We start from the raw sequence: 14,233 nt of genomic DNA, 5'->3' as shown, positions 1-14,233 counted from the left end.
ATGTTCACACTCAGGCAAGATGAACCACATGGACACCTCACAGACAGACCGTCCTCAACAGAGGCACAGCAACGAGACTGCAAAAGCGACTTCAGGTTTTAGTAGCACAGTTACCCACAGAGTGAGGCTCAACCTTCAATCAGGAAGAATCATTTGGGGGATTGAATTTGAAGATGTGGTATCTTTGAAATGAAACATTTCACACACTCTACTGAAATAAGAAATACTTCTCATTTTTTAAAGATATAAATTCTTCGTTTTGAAAAGAACTACAGTATATGGTCCAAAGGGACAAAGTCAAAGATGGTTTACAAGCTTAATACAACCAAATTCCACGTGCAAATTATTTTAGGACGTGTAGCTTTATATGTTTTGCCTGTGGCATAAATACACACATACATATATACTCAGACATATATGTATGCGTAAATGTTTACTGCCTGTGGAAAGGACAGTTTAAATCACTCTGTATTTCTTTTTTCCATGAGTCTACTGAATTATGATGTTGCAAAGGCTCTCAGTATGTCGTGCTAACACTTTAAATGGCCAAACATCCAAGGAGGAAAATGATTAAAACACACACACACACACAAAATTTTCTTAAAGTTATAGAAAATTAAGTAGGCACAATGGATAGTTCTGAGCTGGTAGGAAAATTTGGGCAACTAGCACAGGTCTGGACAACCACGGAAAGCCCACAGCAAGGACCACACCGTGACCAGCCACCAGAGATTCGGGATGGTAGACTTACCGAAAGCGTCCACTGGGCGGGGGTGGCGCACGGTGATAAAGTGCAGGATACACAATTGACACAAAAAGGAAAATAATAAAGTCAAACTGGTATTCGAACAGCAGCGGTCTTACCTTTGTTTGGTGTGTTCAACAGTCTGTGGTTCACTGCCAAACTTTATAGTAGGGCTGATTAGCCCCACATCCGCCAAGAGCTGGACATCCAAGTTCCCCTTTCCTGCCTCATTAAACAGAAATTCCTTTCCTTCTCCTCTAAACAGAAATCTTCCTAGTTAGCAGTTATCACCCCTAGAGAATATAGCAAGGATTTTTTTAAATGAGATGAAGAATCTATGTCCAGAAGCCCATTCAGATGCTTTAACAAGAAAATCTTTGAGTATAATGTATCTTAACTTGGAAAGTTATCTAGGAAATCTAGGAAACAAAGTTAAGGATGGATAAGAATGAAGAAAAAAGTTAAAGAATTAAAAATTTTAGTACAACAGCAAATATTCTGTTGGTAAAAAACTCTGAGTCTGTTTACGCATTTGTATTACTGTGTTTGCAGCCTCCAGTGAAAAATGATATATTCAGCTATTTAAATGTCAGCTTATTGGTTAACATACTACAATGTCCCAGTCCCTGCTCTCAAAAAAAAAAAAAAAAAAAAAAAGTCCCATTGGCATGCACCTGCAACCCAGCTACCGGGGAGGCTGAGGCAGGAGGATCACTTGAGCCCAGGAATTTGAGACCAGCCTAGGCAACACCACAAAATGCTATCTCAAAAAAAGAAACCAAAGACTTCTTAGATTTAATACTTAATGGTAGTAAGTGGCACATGGCCATGATAAGCACCTGATATATATTAGCCATTATTGTAAAAAAAAAAAAAAAAAAAATCCTGATATACTTTTATTAATTCACAGATAAAAACAGAAAGCTCTGCCATATTTTCCACTTAAATTGGTGGCGGGTTTGAACCCGGCCTGGGCCAGCTAAACCACTGCAACAAAAAAATAGCTGGGCATTGTGGCAGGCACCTGTAGTCCCAGCTACTTGGGAGGCTGAGGCAAGAGAATTGCTTAAGCCCAAGAGTTTGAGGTTGCTGTGAGCTGTGATGCCACAGCACTCTATCAAGGGTGACATAGCGAGGCTCTGTCGCAAATAAATAAATAAATAATATGGGAGTTAGTGAAATGAGAAGGCTGCTGACTCTGTACAGGAAGGTGGCAAAAGTAGGTAAATAGCACAGAATGTCTCTCATTTCTGATCCTCTCTTCCTTCCCCAGCTGAGACGTGATCAACTCAAGGACCCAACGTCAGTGAGCTGGCGTCAGATTCCATAGGCTACTGGGTGGGTCCTTTTCTTCAACATCCTGCTGCCTCTGCTCCTCCCCTTGGAAGCAAGGTTGGCTCTGAGTTCTGCCCTTGACCCTGTACCCATGACTCTGTGTCGACCCTGTGCACACACCCAAAACTTCTCTGAAGGTGGGGATTGCTTCTCTAGCCCCCGCCTCTCTCTGGGCACATTCATCCACAGCTGGAGCACATCCCGAGGTGCTTTATAATGATTCTAAGATAAAACCTAGTAAGAGGCAAACCATTAAATGTTTTGGGATGAAAATATTTAGATACCTTTAGATCACAAATGACCTTTCTTTATAGCAAAAAAAATCAAATAAAGAATGTGATCGAAGGTATTATCTGTAGAGTAAGAAGTAAGGTAGATGAGCTGCTCACTAAAATCACAGCCTGTGTGTGTGTGTGTGTGTGTGTGTGTGTGTGTGTGCGCCCCCACCGGGGGACCCTAAAACCACAGCCAAGTGCACAAAGGCATTTGGAATTTTGAAAGAGAGGCAGAAGAATTTTTAGATCAAAGATCATTGTTTCTGGAAAAGGCATGGCAGAAAGCTGCCTGATAATCTCCTGAAAATGCATTAAAAAGGAAGTGATTATCTGGCTGTGTAAATCAGATTTCAGTTTTATCAAGACACACCAAAAATGTATCCAAAGGCTTCCTCTCTCCTAATATATGGTGTACATCTCAGAAGAAACAGACTACCACTTTTATAAGCCAAGAGTCTAAGACCTTGCCTCAAGAGGTTTTCTAGCTAAAAAGGAAACTTCAACTAACCAGATCCCCAAACAAATGAAAGCCTCAAATGACCAGAATTTTTCTGGCCCTTAAATCTTGGTGGTTTCAATCCATTCTCAGGCCATAGGCCCTCCAGGGGAGCATTCTATAGCAGGAGTCCAGTCAGGATGATGAGTCTGGTACCTTCTAGAAGGCTATATTCACCCAGAAATAGACAAATATGAGTGGCTGGGCCAAAAAACACACTTCTATTTTTGAAAATTTTTTTTGTAAAAGAGAGAAGTAAAAATTGTTTTCTGCTTGTACTCTGAAGCAACTAGAAAATCTCCAGAACATTCTGAGCTATTGAACTGACTGATCTTAGAGACGTAAATACACCTGTGGAAAGGACCCGGTACCTGAGACTGCCGGTATGAAGATGGGCTAGGAAGACAGATGCTTCAGAAACCCCTGATAACAGCTCTCTCAGCCCTCAGGCCCAAGGACCCCCCAAAACTTCACAGCTAAATACCAATTATTCCCAAGTCCTGTGGCCAGAAGCATCTCTTCACGTTACACGCAATCCAGTATCTCTCCAACCTGCCTCCATGGGGGAGCTCATTATCCTGTCTACAGCCCCAGCCGGAAGGTTCCTTTCATGCTGCACTGCAATCAGCCTATCGGGCTTCACCCAAAAGGTCCAAATTCTGTTAATTGGATAACGCCAGTGACTCTGAGTGACAGACCAGGACCATCTCAGCCTCCATGCAGAATGTAGATAAAAGGATCACCGCGGTAGCCAAAAACTCAAGGCCTCTGAAAAGGCTGGAAGGACTGAGAGAAAATAGCTCCTTTTCCTAACTCTACTCTTTTCCCAAATTCCCAAACCTATTCCAAGCCCAAGCATCTTCCCTGGACCATGTCCCCAAGCCCATTAATCCTTCCTATTTCAAAGCTGCCAAACTGTCCATTAGGTGGAGTTCAGCACCAAATTTTGACCAGCCTGCTCTTCAGGGGGCCTCAGAGTTGATGGAATATGGTAGTGATTTCATTTATACCTCTAGACTCACTAACATGTTACTGGCCACAAGCCCTATTGCTTGTCAAACACTAGCTCCCAGGTGCCCTAGTTAAAAAGAATATAATTGGAGAAGCACCAGACAAACAAAACAACACAACTCCCCGCCAAATAAAACCCACATGTTCAAAAGAAACTGTTGGAGCCAATATGGAAAGAAAATATGATTGTAGTTGAAAATTCTGCTGCCTTTAGCTTGAAATGGGCTATGGTTTTTGTGGGAATTGGGGTGGGAGGGCCTTTTTTTAGAAATTTCAAAGCTTAAAAACCCTGTCTTATCATCACCCCACTGCCCACACTGCCCCTCCAAATATATTTTCTTTTAATTCTAAATAACTGCTTGTTTAGGAAAGAAGAAACTTCAGTTTGGGGAGGCCTCCCTGAAAAGGTTGCTGTCCCAGCTTAATGCTCAACACAACCCACAGAGCAGCCTGCTGGGAAGAGTCCATTTTATCACTCGGGTGCAGCAGATTAAAATACTAGGATCTGGAAGGAATGTCATCTCCTCCAGCTCAAAAGAAAGTCCCTACATTTTAGGTCTTAGTAAAATGTTCTGATACTGGCAAAGTGGGTGTGGCTAGATTTTTCTTTTTTCCTTAAACTCATGGTCCCTTCTGGAAGAACAAAGGTGGGACAATGATCTGGCAATTCATTGGTTAGTGACCGACAATATAACAATGAATGGGGAAAAGGGGTGTCTTGCACCAGCCTGGTTCTCTTCAGCAGTGAGTTATGGAGCCCTGCTTTCACGAACACCGTGAAACCCCCACACATGGCAACGACTCCTGACTCCCCCTGCAGCCATTTCTATGATAACATCCTCACAAGACTTAATAAAGGGTTTCAGAGATTATAGGCTGTAGAAGCTGGAGGAGGAAATGACATAATTTCTATAATAATTACTATAGAACATTTGCATAAAGCCTTTTTTGCATTATCCCAAAGCTTCCAAGAAATTTATAGGTTTCGTTACAAAGCACAATAGACGTGGAAAAACTGTCAAACTTGGAAGACAAAGGTGGGGGAAGGAACAAGTCACGTTCTACTTTGCAAGGGCTTTGACTTAATACCTATTCTGCCCTCTGAAGACTAATCCACATAGGTTCTGTTAGCTCCTGTCTGTTCTCCAGGTCCTTCAGACACAAGGGAGTCTAAGAATTCAAAACCTTCTCCTTCAAAGATCAGTCAAGCACGCATTTATTTTTTCTGAAAGTAACAACAGCATTAGCAGAATTTTAGGAGTTACCTTTTTTTGCTTTCTTCTGCAGTTTCAGTGTATCTGAGGACTTCTTTTTTATCTCTTGGCGGGCTTTTTTATATTCTAAAAGAAAGTAGAAAATTAAATAATTTTACCATTTTGCCCAACAGAGAATTATTTTAGAAAAAGCCATTTCCTCCTTCACAGAAAACATAAACTGTGACAAGCAACAAATGGCTTTGTTGGACTACAGAATCATGATGACGTTTTCTAACTAAGAGGCTACTGACATGAAAAACTACAAAACACATGATGCTCTTTCCCTGCCACATTCCCGTTGCCAGATTTGAGAAAAGACTTCATTTGGGATTATTTTAATAAAAAAAATAACCCATAGTTCCTCAGTTCAAGTATCAAGAAAGATTGTCAATATTATCTACTATTCCAAGGCCCAAATCCACAGAGCCTTGCTCAAAAGAGAACCAACCCCAGGTGGGAAAGATGCTGGCTAGATGTTGTAATTCAGAAGAGTGTCCCTAGTGAAACTAGATCACATGGGGAAAAAAACTGGCAAGCCCCAGATGCCTCACTTTCACCATCAATCCCCCGGCCAGACACCGTGAGTAGCAAGGAGAGGGGAGCCCATGAGCACCCCACCCCGCCAACCGCGCTCTCTCCCCCACCAGCTCGTGCCCAGACTTCCCCATTTCTGTTGCGCCCATCACGATGCACCATCCACACACAGACACCTGAGATGCCAGTCACCTCTAACGCCCCTCTCCTCTGCTGCCCTCACAGTCAACTAACTGCCAGCTGCTATACATTTCACCTGGATGGCTCCCTCGCAGCCAGCCTGACGCTTCCCCTCCATTGGCCCCAAGCCTGTCGGAGTGCCATTTACACGCTCTTAGAGCTGCCTTTCAGCCAACTCCTCCTCTCTCCCCAGTTTCTCCTTCGCTCTACCCACACGCAGGTCATGAGATCCTTGGAGTGATGTTTCCCACCCTTGCTACACCACCAGCACTCCCAAACTTTGGCTCCATGAAGACAGAGTTGTGTCTGTCTAGACTACTCAGTCCTCAAAGCCTAGCACAGAGCCTGGCACACAAGGCACGGAGAGCATTTGTGCAAAGCATAAATGAACTGCAGCCAGAATAGTTCTCCTAAAGTGAAACTGTTCACTTTCCTGTCCACTTCCCTGTTCAAAAACAGGGAGTGCTATAGCCCGGCCACCACTCCCATGTCCAGTCCCAGACTCCTCCGCCTTGACACACAAAGCCTTTGAGGATGGACTGAAGCCCTGAGGGCAGCTTTCTGCTCTTTTCCAGCCATCGCCCCATCTGCCCTGCTTCTCTGTATGGCTTTCCCTCTTGCTAGGACACCTCTCAGAGGCCCAAGTTCAGGGTGATGGAATCACATCCATCCATCAGGCTTCCAACAAACAGCACCTCCTAATCCCTCAACCCAACGCGTGCTCTTCCGTGGTGGCCCTTGGGGCACATACACACTCTCCCACTCCATGTTCTGCGTTCTAGCAGAGTGGGGTGTGTGTGGCTGCTACCTGGCACTTGCTCACTGAGTTAACGCTGACTTACAAAGATAAAAGAAGGGCTTTGCCACAATAGCTGGGGGCCAGGGGCTCTGTACCCTCATGACCTCTTGGCCTCTGCCTCGTGTGGGACCCCTTAGCAGGTGTGTGGGGTCTGACAACAGGTCTTGATTCACATTCTGACATAGCCTCTGCCTTAGTCTCTGCATATGAAACCTAAGGAAAAAAACTAAGAAGTATTTCTCTGTGAGCACTTAGTGGGAGGGGAGGGTATACACCATTAAAATTGGACCTTTGTTTTACTGGACGAGTAGAGATTGAGCAGGGCTCCCTGAGAGACCCGCTGCCTTCTCTCCAGAGGCTCAGCACAGCCACTCTTATAAAAAGTGCTACACATCCAATTTGGAAGTCCCTGCCATAAAATCAGCTTTGCTGCAGATCAAATAAGAACATTTAATAAACGAAATAAATGAGCGAAGTTAATTGGGCCAAATGTAAACTATCAAGTCTTTGCCCATCTGAAAAAAATTTCAAATGTTTCCCTTTTCTTTTATCAAATGAAAAGTACAAATGGTCAAATCCAGTGAACTTAAGAGAAGACAACCCTGATTAACCCATAACCTGATTAATACACAGTGGGGCAGTTAATCCTTTGAATTTGCCTCTCTCCTTAATTTCAAGTTAAGGTAGGAGAAATAAAAGATTTTTACATGAACTTTTTTCCATAATTGCTAAATATCCATCTATTATACCCCTACTTCTGAATCTCAATGTAAGTCACTGCCATTCCTGGGTCTTTAATTAAAATGGTTGATGAAGTTCTACTTAAGACTCATTTCCAGTAACAATGAAGACACAACTACAGGAGCCTATCTTCTGTGATTAACAAATATTAATGGACATGCACCAAAAGGCACAATCAACTTATTTATCTTTGTGGCCCCAGGGAGTGCCCAGGGATGGGACAGAGTTCAATGGCTGTCAGTGCAGAAATGAGGGAAGGGTAAAAGTATGTAAAAATCATCAGCACGACCTGAACAGGGGATTAGAGCTTCTTACCCAGCAGTCTCATTGGCCTATGTAAAGGGAACACAAAGCACTCGCTTGAGCATATCAGTGCTGCTTCCTCCACAAATTACACCTCGTGCCTTCTCATACCATCAAGGTCCCTGACAACTAACTAAACCAGTTCACAAAGACTCGTCTCACCTACTCAAGACAATACACAAAAAGAATGGCCAGTTCTGGGCAGGAAACCCAGGGTAGGATTATGTCATTAAAAGTCTAGTTTTCAAAATACACTTAAATGCCTTATGTATGAATGTTTGGCATTTAAAGCTGTCATTACAATTCCCCTTTAATTCGGCTGACTACAATTAATGGCACTGAGTGCTGAGTGATGGTTCCTACAAAGAAACTGAATTCAGTCCTGCAATGACACCGCTCTGTCGTCCTTATCCTGACGCTGAAGAGCCTACTGGAGCAGCAGGGACAGGGCGGGCCCTCAGCTTGCAGGTGAGCCAGGAAACCCAGCAGAGGCAACGTCCTTCCCACAGCACCGCCCAGAGCGGGACAAAGCGTCAGATGCCGCCCCTGTTGTCAGATGCCGCCCCGTACCTTTCGCGTGGTCCTTATCCAGCTGGTTGGCCACTTTCTTCCATTCTTCCATCTGTTCTTGAAGTGGGTTTATCAGACAATCAATTAAAGCGCTTTTACCAAATGGGAGAGAAAAAGAAAAAGAGAGAAATTGAACAGATGCCTTCTGTTGTCCAGATTTACATGTGGTTGTAAACACATACCTAAATCGCAATTACCTGAAGCAAGAAAGGCAGTGTAATAAGCTGATGTTTACGTCTAAGGCCCCAGCCTGGCAGCAGATTTGTTCTCAGAACGCTTTTCAGTGACTCTAAGAAACTGTCAACATGACTGTTCCAGTCTCTCATGAACAAGCCGAGTGTAGAACCACTGGGGTCACCCCTCTGCCTGCATATATGGGAACCACCAAGAGGCGAAGACCCGGGCCTTACATCATCCCGAATGGAGACTTTGAAGCTGAGGCCTCTGTATTACTATTTTTAGAAAGACCCACTAGGTTCTGATGTGTGTGCAGGATTCTAAGTCATAAACATACATGCACAGCCCAGAGAAAGAGAAGAATGGAGAGACCCAGAACATTCTCAAGCTGCCTGGCCGGCTCCTGGAGGGGTGAAGGCATCTCCAAGGGCACTTCTCTGTTTTATGCAGTATCCCAAATGGAACTGGATGAGACTGATGAATTAATGCTGATAGGCTAGGGAAACAAATGTCCATTTTCACTTGAACATTGGTGACTCTAAATCCCAGCCACCGCTATTTCACCCCATTTGGGGAGCCTGCAGGCTGACAGGCAGCTGGCAGGGTGGACGGTTCTGTGAGCTGCCACAGTCCTCTTGGAGGGTCTGGAGGAAGCACACAGGGCCCACAGCACAGGACGGCGTGGCACTCCGTACACTCTGATCCTGCAGCCCCTCTTTCTAAAAGGCTCCTGTGAGAGTGGGGCCCAGACTGCCCCACCCCAGCGGGGTGCACCAGCTCCTCATGCTGCTGGAACATGAGGAGAGACGCAGGCAGGCACACAGAGACAATTCGAAGGGGAGTGTGGGCTACCGTGAGGGCTGGGACCCAGCTGTCTAGTTCTCTGCTGTGTCCCAAGTGCCCAGACCAGTGCCAGGAATATAGCAGATGTCCCCAAATACTCATTTAATAAAGGCACCAAGCTAGGGGAAAGGTTGTGGGATTTATATACTGTGGGGTAGTTAGCACTGCTCAAGGTGAGTTATGCCGTATCAGTTTCCTTAACCTGAACTCAGAAGGGTGCTGGAGGCTGGGGTGAAATGCACTCCTCACCTGGAAAACTGCCTCAGCTTGGCCTCGATGCTCCGGTGGCGCATGCACATCCTGGTGAGAGCAGAGCCGATCTCCCGGGTCCCTCCTGGAAAAGCCAGAGACAAAGTTGAGGACAGGGATGAGGAGGAATCACCGAGAGCTTTACAGAATTTTAGAAAGCAAGTCAGATCTCAACATATCGCAAAACCTAAGTCATTGCCTTTAAAACCTGCCCACCAGGCATACATGTGCACAAACGCACGAACATACATGCATGGTCAAGTATTTGTGTATCACCAAAACCAAGGTTCCTCTTACTATGTACAATACTCTTTGATATTTTCTACCTGACTATATTTTTTGTAATGCTGGTTGTGATCCAGAAATCGACTTTACAACCCATTAGTCATGACCTGTAGTCTGAAAAATACTTACGAAAGACGACCAAAATAGTATCTGATGTGTGGGCAGAAGATGCCGGGGTTTTCCCCCATTTCTGACAAAATAATGCTCTTCACATTACTCAGAATAGCTAAGGAGACCACTCGAGCTCATCATTTCAAGACACATGTTCTAGAATGCAAGTAATTCAGAGGCCAGCAAGGCTAAAACAAAACCTATTTATTTATTTATTTATTTATTTTATTTTTTTTTTTTTTTTGAGACAAGGTCTTACTTTGTTGCCCAGACATGAGGGCAGTGGTGTCATTAGAGGTCACTGTAACCTCAAACTCCTGACCTCAAGCAATCCTCCAGCCTCAGTCTCCCAAAGTGCTAGGATTACAGGATGAGCCACCACACCCAGCCAAGCAAAGACTTTAAAAACAGGTTTGGGTCACACCAGTGACAGAAGTCCTCAAGCTCAACAAACGTCAAAGCAAGTTCCAGCACAGTTTCAGTTTCCCGGCATTCTCATCATACTTCCCCCCCCCAGGCACACCCTTCTCTAAGATTATTTTTGAAGTTCTTCTCGTCCTTCTCCTTTTTGGGAACAATGCTTGAATCAGCATTCACTGGGGCATGGTGAGGGGAGCACACTGTAGCCACAGATGGTAATTCCTCACTGAACACTGGAAGGCATGGTTATAAGTGTTACGAAAACACTGGTGCTTGTATTGGGGAAGAGAGTCAAATAAAGTACTATTTTTACCAGAGAAGGCCTTTAAGGGAAAACCACAGGAATCTGTGGCAGGTTTAACCAAGTCAAGCTAACAGAAAAAAAAAAAAAAAATCCCTCTCCTATTGGTCCCTGTGACATTCTCACGGGCTGGGTTTTCCTCCGGCCTCTCTTCTGGACGTGCCCATTTACTGTTTCATTTCTACCTGTTCCATTTTATTTTGAAAAACCAACATGTTTCTACAACCAAATAATCATCACAGCACACTGTATGTTACAGATTAATATTTTTATACTTAATTTTAGTCTGAAAAGAGAAACCTTCTCGGGACGATTCTTCCCGGTTTCTCAACCTTAACACTATGGACGTCCTGAGCTGATGAGTGCTGCGGTCAGGCTGGCCTGTGATTGGAACACGCTTAGCGACATCCCTGGCCTCCATCTGTAAGAATCTAACAGTAGATTAGATCACAGCTCACAGCAACCTCCAACTCTTGGGCTCAAGCGAGTCTCCTGCCTCAGCCTCCCAAGTAGCTGGGACCACAGGTGCCCGCCACAACGCCCAGCTATTTTTTGGTTGCAGCCGTCATTGTTGTTTGGCCCAGGCTAGATTTGAAGCTGCCACCTTAGGTGTATGTGGCTGGCGCCTTAGCCACTTGAGCCACAGGCGCCGAGCCAAACCCCCAGATTTGTAACACCCAAAAGCATCTCCGGCTAACTATCAAGTGTTCTCTGGAAGGCAAAATCACCCCCTGTACAGAACCACTGTTGTAAAAGAATATGATCAAGAACTAAATATTACTGACTTTTTAGATGGTCAGACGTCCTTTTAAAATGTTGTCCTGTGGCTCCTGGTTCCTATCCCCAAGGTTCATGGGACGGATAACTGCAACCATCTCAGCATCACTGTCTAGCACGGCTCACACTCAACCAGAGAGAGCCAGTAGAGGGCGCTGCTGTCACACATGCTACTTGCCTTCTGGGCGCCCTCCAAGTTCTCTTAAGCTTTTATTGCTTATAAAGCAAGAACGAGGAACGCTTTATCCTTAGGGAAATATCTCCTATTTTTCCTGGGCCTTCATTTGATTAAAAGTTAATAACCTGGCCACACATGGAAATTGGTATACACATTCACTGCTGGGAGGCGTGTAAACTAGTACTTTCCTGGAGGAGAATCTGGTAGCGCCTATTAAGAAAAGCCTTAAAAATATGTACCCTCTTTGACCCAGCAATTCTAATCCCAGACATTTAACCTGAGGAGAGAACTGAAGATGATCACAAGTCCTTACCTATGAGGGTAGTTATCAAATGTTGTTTACAACACTGGAAAACGAGAAACAAAACCCGTTAAAGGGCTCTGGTTAAATCGACCGTAGAACACGGGCCTGAGATAGAACAGCAAGTGTCACTAAAGTGCTGGAGAACAATGCTTAGGGGCAGAGAAGGGAGCCGCTGGTACAGGGGATGTGCAGGGCACACGGGCATTTCTTGGCACACGTTCACTCACTGAATCCTCACAACACTCCCAGCTGTGTTGGTACTGTGATCACCTCCATGTCATAGACAGGAAAAATGTCTTGAGTGATTTGTCCAAGGTTACACGGATAACCTAGGCCTCAATTTCCTCAGGACAGGAGTGTGAGGTTGAAATGACCCAATAAGGATCCGTTTGAGGTGACAATGATCACCTCAAAAGTCAGTCCCCTACTCCATTTCTCGGCCCCATTATTTCTGCTACCTTTCCAGATATTTTCCAATGATCGCCACTGGTCATTTATCACCCCTAGAAAAAGCGCGAGGTTCTCAGAAATGGCTGGACTACGGTACAATAGCGAAAAGTTTCCAAGCGTGATGTATGCGCTCCACCACTGTGCCTCTGCAGAACAGGAAGCTCACAGAGGAGAGGAAATAAAGAACCACAAAGAAAACTTCCAAATAGCAGTGTCTCTGTCCAACTGGTATGAGGGCAAGAGGCAGATAACAGCCTCTGTGGACCCGGGGACTCAGCCAGAATTACTGCTGATCTCACAAACATGGGGCATCCTAAAAATAGACCTATCTGGGGAAGTGCTTACCCACATCTAACTGTTGCTAGGGCTTACAAAAAAATTGGCAGGTTTGAATAAGCTCCAGAGGAAACTGGCTTGAGCTACAAAGACAGAGCAGACATCTGGAAGAGCTCTAATTTGACATTGAAAATACTTATGGACTCAAATGGCTGGCTAAGGCACCCTGAGCAGCTATGAGTGAGGAAAACTTTCACTTCTGTATTCCCAGCACCCAACACCAGTGGTGAAGGAAGGAACCAACATTTGCCATTTTGAGAGCAAATAACCAGGCTGACCCAACCTGGAGGAGGACCCAAGACTGGATTTGTCTTTTGTTTAATCCATAAATGTTTGTGTATCTCCTATGCATACTATAAAAGATTCAAAAGAAATAAAGATGCTTAATCTTAGGAAAAGTCTATATAGATCCAAGGTAGGCCAGAGAAACAACACCATATTAGTTTCCTCTTAGTGCTAAAGTACCATACACTTAGTGGCTTAAAATAACATAAGTTTACTATCTGACAGTTCTGAAGTTGGAAGTTCAGAATCAGTTTCACCAGGCTAAGTTTAAGGTACTAGTGGGGGCTGTATTCCTCCTGGAGGCTCTAGGGGAAAATCTGTTTCCCATCTTTTCCAGCTTCTAGAGGTCATCTGCACTCCTTGGCTTGCGGCCCCTTCTTCCATCTTCAAAGTCACAGGTGCAGCCTCTTTCCTCTCAGTGGTCTCTGCCTCTGTCCTTCTATCTCTCTCTGACGCTGATTCTCCTGCCTCTTTCTTTTAAGAATCTGCCTGTATCATCCAGGATAACCTCCCTGCCTCAAGACCCTTAAATGAACCACACTACAGAGTTCTCGTTTGCCAGGAACGGTAATATTGTCATAGGTTCTGGGGATTAGGAGATGGACATCTTTGGGACACCATTATTCTGCTTGCCAAAAAAGGGTAGGAGTTATGAATATGGAGTTTGTAGAGGGTCAGGTGGTTGACTCTCCAGCACCCATTCATCTTCAGATGGTTAGTCTGAGCCCATGAAGCTAACTTAATCCCCTCTGGCAGTGGCTGGTTTGGGACAAAGACATGGAGAGAAGGGTGTCGGGGTGGCCTCTTGGGGAGGTTCTTCTGATATTTAGAGAAACACATCCAAGAGTGCCCCACAGGCCATGAACAAGGGTGCAGGTGCCCAGCTGCTGCTGTCACACACCTTACGGCCATGGGACACCTACGTTAGGGTGACGCTCACCCTGGAGATAGAGGATAAGACGAGCCTGAGTCCCAGTGACCTCTCTTAGCCACCACCACAAACCTGCTCTTCCTGTGGGCCTGGCACTTCCATCTGGCAAGAATGCACATTCCTTGTTTTAAAGGCCACTTTGACTAGGTTCTGTTTCTTGCCAGCTGAAAGGAGAAGACAGAAGAGAGCAATGACCTCTCCTGCTTCCTCTCAGAACCAGGAAGCAACTGGCACTAAAGCAAAGTGAGTCAGTCGCTGCTGCTGCTGCTGCTGCTGCGGGTTAGGGACATGCAAGCACTTGACGGCAACAATCTCAACTCTGTTCAATGTGTACATGTAAA

The 14,233-nt window shown here is 44.9% G+C and overlaps 1 protein-coding gene across 5 annotated transcripts in view; it reads right to left on the bottom strand.

Moving 5' to 3' along the window:
- Positions 1-14,233, bottom strand: part of MTSS1 (MTSS1, I-BAR domain containing) — a 159,548-nt gene that overhangs the window by 25,539 nt on the left and 119,776 nt on the right. For 3 of the 5 annotated variants that reach the window (XM_003782349.2, XM_023517124.1, XM_023517118.1), the window contains exons 4-6: positions 9,515-9,599; positions 8,246-8,337; positions 5,128-5,202 (exon numbers count right to left, since the gene is read on the bottom strand). In XM_003782349.2, coding sequence (XP_003782397.1) covers positions 5,128-5,202; positions 8,246-8,337; positions 9,515-9,599 — 252 coding nt within the window. Of the gene's footprint in view, positions 1-751; positions 764-5,127; positions 5,203-8,245; positions 8,338-9,514; positions 9,600-14,233 lie in introns of all 5 variants that reach the window. The other 2 variants (XM_023517122.1, XM_023517117.1) reach the window with 1 other exon arrangement.

Source organism: Otolemur garnettii, unplaced genomic scaffold (genome assembly GCF_000181295.1).
Source record: "Otolemur garnettii isolate 467f Iridium unplaced genomic scaffold, OtoGar3 scaffold00004, whole genome shotgun sequence".
Taxonomy (NCBI): Eukaryota; Metazoa; Chordata; class Mammalia; order Primates; family Galagidae; genus Otolemur; species Otolemur garnettii.
This window is presented reverse-complemented; position numbering and strand designations above follow the sequence as displayed.